At 33.7% G+C, this 14807-nt stretch overlaps 1 protein-coding gene across 6 annotated transcripts in view; it reads right to left on the reverse strand.

Annotated features, from left to right (window-relative positions):
• Nucleotides 1-13825, reverse strand: part of RBBP6 (RB binding protein 6, ubiquitin ligase) — a 36037-nt gene extending 22212 nt beyond the window's left edge. For 3 of the 6 annotated variants that reach the window (XM_074280020.1, XM_074280019.1, XM_074280017.1), the window contains exons 1-4: nt 13611-13825; nt 6195-6294; nt 4652-4690; nt 3733-3769 (exon numbers count right to left, since the gene is read on the reverse strand). In XM_074280020.1, coding sequence (XP_074136121.1) covers nt 3733-3769; nt 4652-4690; nt 6195-6294; nt 13611-13776 — 342 coding nt within the window. In that variant the 5' untranslated portion in view covers nt 13777-13825. The remainder of the gene's footprint in view (nt 1-3732; nt 3770-4651; nt 4691-6194; nt 6295-13610) is intronic. The other 3 variants (XM_074280022.1, XM_074280021.1, XM_074280018.1) reach the window with 1 other exon arrangement.
• Between the last annotated feature and the right edge of the window lie 982 nt (nt 13826-14807).

Consider the following 14807-nt stretch of genomic DNA (forward strand, 5'->3'; position numbering starts at 1 on the left):
TTAAAAAGAAAAAAAATATATATTAAAAAAAAAAAAAAAAAAAAAAAAAAAGCAAAGCTATGTTAAGGCAAAGATTCCAAATGAAATGTGGGGGCAGAAGAGGGAGGAAAAATAAGGCATCCTGTAGAGAGGTGAGGAAAATAGTCACCATGAGGCATGAACCTTTTAATTTTCACCCTTGGAGGAAAAGTCGCAGTCATTAAGATTTTTACTCTCTCTAAGAAAGTTACCATACTGGCCAAATGGAATTAAGGGACCTTTACTCTAAAGTAATTAAATTTAAAAAAGAAAGAAAGAAAAAAAAAAAAAACCTTCAATATTCAACTACTTAAAGTGAGATTGTTAGTATCAAAATAGGAGGAAAAACTCATTTCCATGATATATGCTAAAGTTAACTTTGATATATGCTCTCTATAAGAATATGTATAAAATGACCTGCTTATGTGTAAAATATTATATAACTAAATTTCAGAGTAACTGATTTAAGATGCCAAAAAAAAAGAACTATGTAAGTTATCTGCCTAAAGCAAATATTCCAATGAGAAAATAGGATTAAATGGTTCTTTATTAAAAACTTTCAAATTTGACATCAGTTTTGGAGGAAATTTAAAGCATGGAACATTGTTAACCCCTATGTTCCATTTCTAATGGGAAAGTTTAAAAAAAAGAAAAAAAGGACAGCTTTTAAAAAATTGGTTCATATTGTCTCTGATTGGACCTATGCTGGCAAGACAAAATTTTGTGGATACTAACCTGATTTCCTTGGGAGGGAGGAAGGTTGTAAGGAATAATTTTCTTACCTCCAGAAGTTGTAAATAAAATGAGTGACTACTAATTTTAAGAATTAATATCTTGGTGTATTTTCCTACCCCCAATACATCTGAAGATAATGACTATCTTCTCCCTTTTATATCATAGCTCACCTTCATTCTAGTTTCCATTTTAGCCTCCCATTGAACACTACTAGGCATATGAAACTGTCTTCTCAATGAATTAGATAGGGTCTGGTTTATATGAAAAGAAACCCAAATTATTAAACAATGATTTATTTTAATGGAGGTGTTGTGACACCTAAGTAGACTGTAATCCACAAAAGCCAAATTTATATTAAATTAAATTACTTGGAACTTTAAAAAAACAAAAAAAAAACACAAAAAACCCAACTTAGTTTTCCACATACTTCAAAGGCTTTAAGAGTGGAAAATAAAAAAGTGATTAAAAAAAAAAAAGAAATCAAGTAGCTACTGTCAAAGTATTTGAGTTAATGAAGGCTACTGCTTAAAGTCCCCCCAAAAGTGACAATGATTCATGTTATAACCTCATTCTTGCTTTATATGTAAACTTCTGCTGAAATGAAAAGAACCCATCCGCTTTGCATCTAGTCAGTGGTCTTGATTCTGTGAGCATGGGTTTAAAATTAAGAGTATATACACCATTTTACTGGTTTGAGGAGACATTTGTTCTCAATTTTCAAGCCCTATAAAACTCATTTCTCACTGTTTAATATCTGCATAGACACAACTAGTTTTCATTATTAACATGGAAAGATGACTAAACAAAATAAAGGCAAGTTAGACAATTATCTCAAGTAAAGAATTGGCTTAAAGCATAAAGATGATATATTTGGTTTTCACCAACTAGATAGATGAAGTCAGTCTATGGTACTTATGCCTTAAATTTCGTGTATGTCTTCCATCCATGTAATTCTTAGTCTAAGAAAGTTAGACAGAAACTTTTAATAGTTGTGCCCAATGAATACATAGTTATGTACTCTATGTATGGTCCAAACTAGTTAAGCTTTAACATCAGAAAATATACCTCAAGTATACAATGAGAATAAAAAAGTTACCTAATACTAACTCCATTTTTAGGTCACTTTTACTTTTACTTATTGTTAAATGGCTATTCCTTAAAGAATGCTGCATTTTTAATAAAACAAATGAAAACCTAAAAAATTGCTCAAAATAAACTACTTAAAAGTGTAATACAGACATGCCAGGGAACACACGAGGCTAAAAGAATGTTAACTTTATTTATGAACATGTGATTGTGTTTATACACATGCTAGTAAACAAAAAAAGGAAAAGAATTCTGTTTTCAAGAAATAAAAGATTCATCTGAATTAGTTCATTTACTGTAAATGTGGTTTATACAAATGCATTACATTAACTACTACAGTCACCGGGACAGTTAAGCTAATTTGTGCTAGCATTTGGATACATACTGATGCATTAAAAATCAATTTTAAACCAGTCACCAGCAAAAACAGAAATTTGGACAGTTTTACAGATTTATGCTTCAAAATAAAAAACCAAAAAAAGGAAAAAAAAAGGAAAGAACCCTGAATATAGGAATTGTGAGCTTAGAATAAATATGTTTAGTTCCATGAGAACTAAAGGCTATATTCTTTACAGAATACAAGCCCAAAGCTCATAAACCTTTAAGTTAAAATATATTGAGAACAACAATGATATTATGGTTAGTGTAATGACTCATACACCATTCTAGATGAAGATCAGTAATCCTTAAAATGGATAAATAAAATAGCAAGGAACCTGTTCTGTACAATGAATATGAGAAGTAGAACATCTAGAGAACCAGTTACTATAGCCTTGTATTTTGTTTGAATCAGATCAAGTTACTTTTCACAACTCAAAGAATATTGCTGCCTTTTTTTACCCAAGCTGTTGTCAAACTGGTGGCATAAACTTTAAAAGTAAAATTTAACCTGTGATATAGCTAATCTAAAAAAATGTTAACCAGGTTAAGAAAAACCACTGCTGACAAAATTACTACAGCTGGGAAACCCATCTACAATTATGTAGTACCTTAATGTCTTACACCTCCAAACCTCTATCCCCACCTCCCATTCCCCATCAAAAAAGTAACAGATTTTCGAAATCTGGATATTTAAAATCTACTTGCTTACTTCAGTGGGAGATCCAAATAATTAAAACTTCAGAAAACTACTTTGAATACCCAGTAAAACCATTAACCATTTCAAGACCTCTTTGAACTAGGGGCACAATTTCAAAGGTTTATTTCATAGCACAGTTTTAAACAAAGAAAAAGAGCTCAAATTTCCAAATGCAGAAGATGAATAATTTAACTGCATCAAATGCTCCTGGAGAGCTCTTTGCATGAGTGTTTAAGTTCTAGATTAGGAAGAAACATCAAACTTTTTAACAATATAAAACTTCACAGAAGTTTCTATCGCATTTTTCAAGCCATTTGGCAGGCAGAAAAAAAAATCTAACAAAAACTAAGTGATACAACGTGAAAATGGCAAGGTATACACTCCAAACATTTTTTATTGCAAAAAACAAGAAGCACACAACAGCCTATACATACATACAAAATACTAACTATAGACAGACAGATGTAGAACATGGGCATCATGTTCATTAGTGCAAACCTTAAACCTACATGATCTAAAAAGGATCATACATTATCTGTACAACACAGAGTCATACAGGAAGTAAATCTATCATATTCAATATGAAATACAGTGCTTTTCCTGGCACAAATTATCAATTTCTACAATAGAAGTGTGCAACTTATGGTATAAATATAATATCAACTAAACTGTAAGCAAATACATTGTATTTACAAGATGTACTGCAGTGGGAAAAATGAAAAGTTCTAAAACGGATTCACATTTCACTGCTACATTAAATGTTTTAAAATTAAATGCAATGTGTAGAAAAAGTGTGAGATTGTGTTTTTACATACTGCTTTTGAGGTTCCACTCACTGGTTCAGTTCGACTTCTAAAAAACAAAACAAGCCCTGTTAGAATATCCAATGGATTTTTTTTTCAATGTTACAATTTCATGAACATCTGTGCTGATAAAATCTTAAAAAATATATATATATATTGCACATATTGAAAATAAAAGTTCTCCTATGATGCTACGAGTAATAGTCGTCTACTAAACTTTGCAGTTACAAATACACCATCTAATTTGATTAGATGTCTTCAACCTTTGTGAAATTAAGGTATGCATTAAATGTAAAGAAAAAAGTTTTGCTTCGAAATTATAATGCAGTTGTACCTTGCTTTAAAATTTTTTTTTATTGTACACAGAAGACTATAATTCCAATATTGTTTTTAAAACTATAATAAAAATCTGCTATAGTATGGAAGCCTGTGTTTGACACTTTAATACACTGAAGAATCCAGTATTAGTTTTTGCTTAGTTTTTCCTAAATAAAGCTTGATTTTCAAAAAAAAAAAATTTTTTTAAAGCAGGGCACACCTGTAAAAATTTAGGTTTGGGTCCCCTCAACTGCTAATGCTGCACATATTCTTAAATTGGCAACAAGCATTCAGGCCCATACTTGTTTCCTGTTTAATTTTCCAAAACAGTGACCAAGAAATAAATAGCTAAATTAAGCTAAAATTCTAAACTAGAAATGAGAGCATACACAGTTGGACAAAGTATTTCAGTTAAAAAGAATGCGTAAAATGTGTTTTACTGAGAGCTGGATAGAACACTGGAAGAGAGATCAAGAGTACGCATAAGCCCAAGCAGAAATTCCTTTAAAGAAACCCACACACCAGGGGGGTATACTAAACATAAACCTTACATGTTCAGTCTTATTTTAAAAATTTAAGCTATGTTGACTATAAAGTAGTGTTAGAATATCACCTGAAAGGAGTTTCTAGGATTGTGCGCGATTTGGAAGTCCTGTGACAAAAGAAAGTTTTCATTTTCCAATATTTGCTTAACAAAAAAATTCAGAAGCATTTTTACAGATGTTAGAATTTTTACTACAAATGAAATCTTATGTTCCATAAAAATTGTTTTGCATGTTATATTTAGTGAAATGACATGCAAGTTTTAGTTTTAAAGGTATCTGCTCGTTTGCCAACTTAAAAGTTTCCCTGAGGGTCGATGTAGACTGCATTATTTACTCTGAAACAATGTTTTGTCTTCTAGGAGAAGAAAAAAAAAAAAATCAAATAAGTCCTGAAGTTCATTGGTCATTTATACCATATATTACAGTATGGTAATTAGTTTTCTACTTGCAATCTCTCAAAAATGTGATTTTGCCACCAAAAAAGATCAAAATAGATAATATCTATGAGGCACTTGGCAAGCTTTAAATCACGAGCTATGTGTCAGTTTATTATCAGGCAACATATACTAATGTACAATGCTAGGTCCTGAACACTTTTGGACTGTGCTTGGTTGCTATAAATAGAAGATAGTGTCATGCCTTTTATTCTAAAATGATCTCCAATTGTAAAAGATCTGGACCTAATCTTTTAAGAGGAGTTTCTAAGAAATGCAATTAGATTATGTGTTAAAGCTCTAAAAATGTTTTTTATTTGCTTTGCCTTACTCTTGCTCATTGTCAGTGTCTTATTTCCAAAATTATCAAGTTCGACTGAGTTTATTTCACTGAAACATTTTGGTCAACAATTTATAACAAAACAAAAAGCACTCCACTTTCAAAGTAGAAACCCTTATTTGCCATTCATGTATTTCTGAATCCTTTCTAGGTCATTATCATTCTGCTGCCAGTTATGCAAACAGCACCAAATTACCTAATGGCTATTCTGCTCTCTCTTCTGAATTTTGTGAATTCTAAACTGTTGTTCCCATGTTTTATTTACTCCATCTAACCATAGCCCTTACTGGTATGGGGAGTAAGGAATGAAACAAATGCTTGGGACTCTTAGCAAATTATATAATTACCAGCATAAATCTCTTGAACTTTTCCATGTTATTGGGAAAATCCCACTTTTTTAACTGTGAAAGCAGAAAACATGTACTATAACACATAGGGCCTGTGATTCCAATAAGTTTTATGCCAAAGACAGTTTTGAATCAATAGTAGGGGGAGTTAGTGCATACATGGGAACACAAAGCAAAATGGATGTGGGGGACAAAAAGACAATTTTCATTAAAACGCGAAAAATCTTTCTTAAAATTTAAACCAGTAATCTTTAGAGGGTTTGAACAAAATTTTCTATAGTTATTAAATACTAATTAGGACCAAAAAAGGGCAACCTATTTAACAAGGGGGAAAAAACCCTTGGAAATTGATACTAACTTATCTGTTTAGTAATGGGACAGTAAGAAAGGAAAACAACTATTACTTAACTTTAGGTATGCTCTCTCTCAACCCCATGACACTACCAAAATATTCTATTACGTAAATATACAAGATCTGATAGCTACTTACATAACATATGTCTTGCTTGTAGACTTAACACCTCCAATAGGAATTCTTCTTACAATAACTGATGAATTCTTGGGAATCAGGGCATTGTCATCTGTGTATTCTGAAAGCAAAATAGGAATTTTTTTAAAACCCCATTTTTTGATTTTGAGATTTTGACATATCATGAACCATTCGGCCAAAAAATAAATAAATAAAATAAAAAAGAAAGCACTCTTATTATTCAAAAGTTTTAAAATCTGATTTACCTAGTATATAGATAATAAATGAAAATTATTCTATGCCTTGAAATCTTAATATATTCTCAAGGCTGGGTATGGTGGTATATACTTGTAGTCCCTACTACTAGGATGGCTGAGGCTTGGTGAATCACTTTTACTCAGGAATTCTGGGATATATAGTAAGGCTAAAATACGCCTATAGGGGTGGGGGTGAGCCATTAGACTGACTGAGGAAAAGCTGAGTTGTCAAAATTTCTATGTTGATCAGCAGGGAGACCAATCTATGAACTGTTGGTAGCTGTTCTAATTTCAGCCTGGTGAGACCTATTTTTCTTTCTTTCCTCTTAAATCTTAATTATTTTCCACATTACCAAATATTTAAAAACTAAATGATTGTTTCCTTTGACTTAAGTCAAACTACCTTGTATGCCAAGATTTGTGAAACTGTTTCACACACATATATGTCTGGGTGTGTGTGTATATGTGCATTATGGATATATGTCTATATACATGCTCTATAGGAGTTAACCAGAGACTCCTATATCAAAGAGTCAGCTTTTGCTTCTTGACTGGCAGTTCCACATGTGTAGTAGTCTAGTTAGGATCTTTATCTGAGGGAGGTAATATGTCTTCCAATTTCTAGTCCAGATTATTAATATTGAACATACTGGAGTTTCTGAAACATGTAATTTATAAGAACTGTGCCCATCTTTCTATTACAAAGTGCTATTTACAACTTTGGTATGATTGATGCCTAAGCCTGAAAATATTTTAAATTATTTTTCTAGTTTAAAAAATCAAGATGCTATTCAATCAAGTCAATATACAGATTTTAAAATCTAAAAATTGGATATCAGGACACTAAACATCTAAATTATATGCTTTTCCCTTTGTTAATTTGTTTATTGTTTTATTTGTCCTACTAAATGGAGGAAATTGACTCAAAACATTCATTTTGGCTACTTAAACAACTAGCTATAATGAAAGATTTGAGGAGGAGGCAGGAGATATATAAAGCAATTTTTAAAACCAATTTTCAGGATATTGATTTATATACTTTCCCTTAAGTCTATGATCAATTCAACATTTTTGAGTGTCTACTATATGCAAAAAGTTCTGTGCTAAAGGACATAAAGACAACAATGAAAGTCACTGTTCCCAAGGCACATAATTAAGTTCTACTGATCAAAAAATAAATATAAGCTTGACTTTAAGTAATGAGGTTTACTTAGAATCACTGAAATTCATTATGTAGACCTATTTAGGAATATTAGGATAGATCATAAGACATCTGAATTTAATTTTACTTATGTTAGCTGCCACAAATATATAGTTCTAATCTGAGAAATCACACCACTTCCATAATTATTAACTTAGTAACTTGATATTTAAATTATTTTACTCAATGCTTTAAACTGAAATTTAAGAACTAAAATTTGTCAATTAACTTGGAATATGGGTAGAAATATATTGAGTCACAATCTGAAAGGTGAAGTAACAAGTCTAGCCACATGATCAACTATCTTCACTTCTATGATCCTAAGATTAGGAATTTATTCATAAATCCTAAAGTCCCTACAAAGGGAAGTCTGGGGTTAGAGAAGTGGTGGCAAAACCTGATAAAAGCTTTGGCACTTCCAATAAGGGATTTTATAGTAATTTCTCTCTTTTCCAAATCTTACACCTGAATTTTATTATAGTAAGTCAGATGTACTCTCGTATTAGCTAATAAAAGATTTATTATGTTCATACTGATCATGTGACATAATTATAGAAATCTGCCATAAATAATAGTAAGTATAATTTCATGTCAATTCCAAGCAAAGGTTATATAGATGGTTAACTGCAATCATGCTTGAAGACAGACAGATGGGTTATTTTCCATTCAAGAAATGTCATATTGGGGAAATTGAACAAGTAGAATCGAAGGCTAATAATTTCACTAACAACTTTAGTCACTGATCATCACAATTAACTTTCCTTATCTCTGCTCCCATTCTATTCAATGTAGACTTTAGGGTTTATATAATAGAGAGCTTGCAAAAATCACTATTACAATAACTATTGGAATGAGAAAATTCTTTCTTGAAGATCAGTATTAACATAAGAAACCTAGGCTTAATGTTAAAAGAACCAGATTTAAATTCTAACTCTGTTATTAGGTCTCTTCTAATGCTAATGTTCCATTAATTTTTCAATCTCATACGTTAAAATAACATTACTAAAATTCATTATGATTTCAAACTGTTGTTTGAAATCTACTTAAATTTTTTTTTGGAGGTGGGATAGGGCAAGAGGAATCCTAAAAATAGACCTTAGTATCAACATATCTGGCAGGAAGTTCCTGGATGCCTCCCTCATCACTCAAGTTGCTTCTCCTAATTGAAGTCCAAGCCAAAGTGTAAATTTGAATGGCATAGTATTATGTAATAGACTATGCAAGCATACACCAAAATTAAATATTCAATTGTATCTAAATCACTAGTACTTCAAAGAATTGATGATATATATATATATATATATACACACACACACATATATATATATATATATAAATATAAACACAAAAAACTTTATAAACATCATATGCCTATTCTGTGCTTGTAACTTTAGGAGGTTGGTTTCATACTTGACATTTCATAGTAACAAGGAAGAATCAATTTAAAAATTGACTATTTCAAAACTAGAACTGAGTTTTATTTTAGATCTAAAAAAGATCTAGACTCAAGCAGCTATTTTGCCTCAAACAGAGCAAAAATATTAACTTCACGAGTTTATAACTTATTTCTTTTTTTTTCCTCTCCAAGGAACAGTGGGGGGAGGAAGGCAAAGAGAACAGAAAGCAAAATTTTCAAATGTGCCCATATATATGTTGTTTGTATCTCATGCCTTTTTTCTCCTTAGAGCTCACAGGTTCTCAAAATAGCTTTGTTTGGATTCTAGGTCATAACACAGGAAGCACTATTACCTTGGTCAAGCCATCATTCTTATGTTTGCCACAATTTCCTCATTTGCAAAATAAGAAGCTTGGGCTAACTGAATTAAGGTTGCTTATAGTTTTTTCTAATTGTCTTACAGAAATACAGTGTCTTCCAATGCCCTGCACATTCTTAAAACATCTCCAAAGAAAAAAGTATATCCTTTCCTGGATTACTTCTTTATTAACTGAGATAAACAACATATTAATTTGCATTCTGTCTTTCAATGAGTAAACAGCTCCACAATTCTGAAATTGTTTTAAACACATGACTGACTGATCTGGAAACAATATAATTCATTTAAAAAAAAAAATCCACCAACGGAAAACATTTTAAAAGTATGATTTGTATTGCTGCTCAAAATTTTCTTTTGAAGGCTATATATAACCACTATTGATAAACTGTGAAAAAAGGAATTGACCACAATTTTTCTACTTTCCTGATGAAACTTGCTAAATAGATATAAGCCTTTTAGAACTTTTCAAGAGGGTGGAGGAGACTCTCTATCCCTTGAAGAACTTAAAATAAAAAGCAAATTGTTTCATAGGACATGATTTTCCCACATGATTCAGATCTTTTTTTCTTGGGAAAAGTAGCCTAGATTAGGTAAAAAATAAATTGAACAAAAGTCCATCTGAGACTTACTATGCTATATGACCAAGGATAAATTATAGTTCTTAAGAGTTTGTGATTTTGGGTTTTTTTAAATTATTTTTGATGACTAGGTTTTGTCATTGGTTTTTCTTTGTAATACAATATATTTTATGCATTTAAAAACTTTTTTTTTGGGAGGGGGGCGGTGGGGAAGGTCCACCCATGATAGGCTCCTCAGTTTATCTGTAAAGTGGGGATAAAAATACTTACCTCACACATCACTGTTGTGAGGAAAGCACCTTGCAAACCTTAAAGTGCTAATAAAATGCAAGTTATTAGGAACTATTTACAAAATCTAACTAAATTTTTTTTTAAATGCTTCAAAGACCAATTAGGCAGCCACATGACTAAGTGGATAAAATGCTAGGCCTGTAGTCAAGAAGACCTAAGTTCAAATCTGACCTCATACTCTTAATAGCTGTGACTCTAGGAAAGTCACTTAATTTTGTTTGCCTTCATCTGTTGAAGGAAAAGACAACCCATTCCAATATCTTTGTTGAGAAAAGTCCTTGGACAGTCCACAGGATCACCATAGGTCAGACATGACTTAACAACAAACACTAATTGGGCATCTAGTCTGTTGGACAAGAATAGTTGCTTCAAACTGTGTGCTATTTTCAATGCTATCTTTAAGGTGCTGCTTACACAATACCCTTTAACAAAATGTATTGAAAATAAATTCAAAATTTGTGATGGGTGACTAAATAATGAAGTTTCATCTTAACCCAAATAAGAAAAAGTTGCATTGTGAATTTAAGATTTAATTTTCTAAATTAACTTTTTGAATAATTGGTCTTATCAGCATTATCTGGATTACCCATGCCTTCTGAACTATTCTTAATTCTTTCAAAAGCACTCAATATTTGAATATTTGTATATTATTTTAAAAAGTAATCCATTGTGAAATATAACTTTACTTTTGTTTTGTCTTCATGCAAACCAGAGATGTAGATTTTATTTCCATTCAAAATATGTATGGCACACTGTTTTGCTAATTGACAGACCAATGGCATTCCATTCTGCAAACTTAAAAAGCCAAAAATCCCTAATTCACTTATTTAAGTGGGCTCCCAACGTACACTTAACAATTGCACTAGCCTCAGTGAATTATTACTTAGTAATACATTTAAAATATTACTTAAGATTAAACAACAATAAAAAACACCAATTCTTAGAGGCATAGCAAATATGCCAAATGAGGGAGATTCTCAGTGCAATCCAGCGTTAACTTAGTGTGAATTTTAAACAAATGACAGCCCTTAAGGATTTTCTACGTATTGGAAGTTATATCTTTTAGCTTTGAAACCTGTTTTGGCTGTTCCAGTTAAAAATGGAACTCTGCTTTAGCACTAAAGAACTCGAGGTGAGATATTATCAGTGTACTGGTTTTACAGAAAGTCAGTATTTAGAACCTAATTAGAGTCTCAAGATAAAATTGGCACAATTCTCTTTAACTTACAAAAGTTCACAATGAAAGTCACTTTTTTTTATGTTAAAAGACCTTTTAGCAAGTTTACATTGCTGTTAAAATAATTTGGGCCACTATTAGGTTAAATCTATTATCCAAAGAGTTTGAATACCCAAAATAGAGTTTTGCAAACTATATATAACAATGTGGGCTATTATAACTTACCAATGTGAGAATTTGTCAAATGCCTTGTATACTATCTTCCTACAAATAAATATTCATTTAAGCATGCTACATATCCAAATATATTATTTATCCCAATGAAAAAATACAAAGAACACACGGGAAATTATGAAACTTAAAAGTTAGGAAACTTAAGGTTCTCAAGGGCTATTTGTAAAGGTTAAGATTACAAACCACTTTCAAATTGTATTCTCATTTGCTTCTTTTTGAGTTGTTCAAATTGATGGCCAGAATAAGGATTTTGGATCTGTGAGCTTTAATTATCTGTATCTAGTAACCAAAATAAAATTAATTTGATTATAGTTATATCCACAGTGCCTGCCACATAGGAGGTACTTAACAAATGATTGGTGACATTTAATTTTATGAAGAAATCACAAATAAGGGCTTTTAAAACTTTACACTCCTCATACAACTTGTTCACATTAGCATAGTGATGGAAGACAAAACTTTCTTTTCCTATTGAATACTCTAAATCTTGTTTAATATGGGGACTGATATTATGAACTGCAATCAATTAAAAACAAAAATTAAACCTTAAAGCAGAGTAGTTTTGGATAAGACAAGCAAAAAGTGAATTTTTCTTAGTATAAAAATACCTATGTTTTGCAATGGGACAAAATTCTCCTTTACTTAAAACATTCTGACTGTAACCATTGCAAAGTTGTGCTCTTAACTAAGATTGTCATTGGTGTTTAGGAAGGCAAGATACATACATTGGAGATATGAAACCTACCATATTATAATTAAGATCAATTAAAAGGTATTTTGAAGGAAATGAATTTGGCAACATTTCTCAGAATAACAATATTTTTAAAAATAACATAGAAAAATTTATTTTCAGCATCTTTACCCAGAAAATCCCAACAAAAAGATTATTTTGATGTAGAAAAACTTGTAGAAACTCAAAAATCTGAAAAAAATTATACAAGGAAATTCAAACACCTTAAAAAAAAATCTTCCCACACTAAATGTGACTTAAAACAAAACATCTATTTCATCTTCTTTGAATCTATTATCATTTAAGTTGATGATTGTTTTAAAACTTTCAAACTGTCCATTCAAAGCTAAAAGCTTTCAAAAAGGAAAAAATCTTTAATTTATGCCAATATAGAAACTTCTGGCTGCTTTGTAACAAGTTCAAAAATCACAAAAAGCCATTTAAATCTACTGAATAATTTCAAAAGCAGCACTCAGAATTCTGATGATCAAATTTTAAGGAGAATTGTATACAACTTAACACCTCGTGATCATTGATTAGGGATTCTTAAAACACATAAAAACACAAGTATTTCCAATTCCAATACTGAAGAATGGGTGGAAGAAATTCCTAAAAATCAGTTAATAAGGAGAACCTAGCTACAAAGCATATTATTTTGGGAGAGGGGGCTGGGGAGGAGAAAAAGTCAGTTTACAAAAAAAAAAAAAAAAAAAAAGGACTGAGGAACCCTACCATCTTTATTAATCAGAGGGAACCTGAAGCAATTGGTCATCAAAAAACAAAACAAAACAAAAAACTTTTAACAGAACTTGCAGTTAAAGCATTTTTCACCAAGACTAAGGTCTCCCCCCCCCCCTCCCTCTCCATTTAGTGCAAGTGTTAAGGAGCTCCAAATGGCCAAGAGGCAGCACATAGCCTAAAAGGGCAGATCCCCAAAGCAACAAGTTGTATAACAACACAGGAGCTAAGCTATCATTCATTTATTTCAGTTAATCTGCAAGGGAAGAGGAAATAAAGAGATCCAGAACTGGTTTAACCCTAATATTTTCTAGTCATATTTTACTTTTAAGAGATTCTAAGATTTTGAGGCTTACAAAAAAATAACTTTCACAACACATAAACCCTCTGCAAAACAAAATTACAGAGTTCCCCAATCGAAAACAAATATTTAATGGACGCCTGCGGGGCTCATACCTTCTTTCGTTTGTGCATTGGTGATCTGTAGATCGCAGTCAGCAGCCTTGAGTTTCTCTCTCCCCATGATTTGCTTCTTCAAATCACACAGGGAGATGTGCAGTCCATCAAAGGTAACGGTATCATAGTTGAGTTTGGAGGAAAATTTATAATGCACACAGGACATGGTGCCAAAAGTTCCCTAAGGCTCAGCGATGAGACGTGACACTCTGAATTATATGTATATTTATAAACTTAAGAGATATGTACACACAAAAACACTCAGAAACTGAGGGAACCTTAGGCCTTATTGCCCCCCCGACCACGAGTGGGGTTCTGAACCGAGAACCCCCCCCACCCAAAATACTCAAATCACTTCATGGAGAGACGGGAGCGGGAGGGTATGGGGGAAGGGAATTTGGAGGGAGGGCCTGGGTGGGGAGGAGGGAGAGGAGGGAAAGGAGAGGAAAGGGATCCAACGGGTATAAGCCGTACAATGTCACCCAGCGGGGCCCCCCTCGCTCATGCTAAGGGATTGCAGGAGACAGGCAAGCGGGCGGCGCAATCAGCAGCAGTCCAGGGAAACAGTTCGAGTCCCCCCAGAGGGATCAGGGGTCCATCGCGCCGCCACCTCCCCTCTGTCTCTTTCCGACAACGAGGGCGACCCCAGGCCCCGGGAGGAGGGGAGGACGGGGCAGAGTCCGCCAAGGCCACAGGCCTCCTGTTTGCCTGCCTGTCTGTCTGTCTCCTCCTGGGGCGGCCGCCTGGCCGAGCTCGGCTCCCGGCGACTGCAGCTTTCTTCCCGATCGGCGTCAGGTCCCGGGCCCGGGCCCCCGCCCCGGTCCCCTTTCCCCCCTCCTCCTCCCCGTACACGGAGTCCCGCTGGGAGGAGACACGAGCACCCCGCAAACCTAGGGGAAGCGGGGCAGAGAGGCCTCCCTGACGGGGTCGCCGCCGCCTCCGGCTCCTTCTCCCCCTCGGCCGCGGAGACCGCCGCCGCCTCCTCACAGACAAAGCTGGGACTAGGCCGCACTAGGCCCGGGGCCTCGCCTCACCCCAGCCCCGAGCCAGCACAGGGACGCTGTGCGGGCCCCCGGCCGCCGCGGCCACCTTCCTCCTCTTCCTCTTCCGCTTCCCTGGGCCGGGAACGCCAGAAACCTCGGGCTCCGAAATCGACGATGGCGACGTCTCCTTCCTCAGCCGGTTAGCCCTTCAGCA

This window comes from Sminthopsis crassicaudata, chromosome 1, assembly GCF_048593235.1.
Source record: "Sminthopsis crassicaudata isolate SCR6 chromosome 1, ASM4859323v1, whole genome shotgun sequence".
Lineage (NCBI taxonomy): Eukaryota > Metazoa > Chordata > Mammalia > Dasyuromorphia > Dasyuridae > Sminthopsis > Sminthopsis crassicaudata.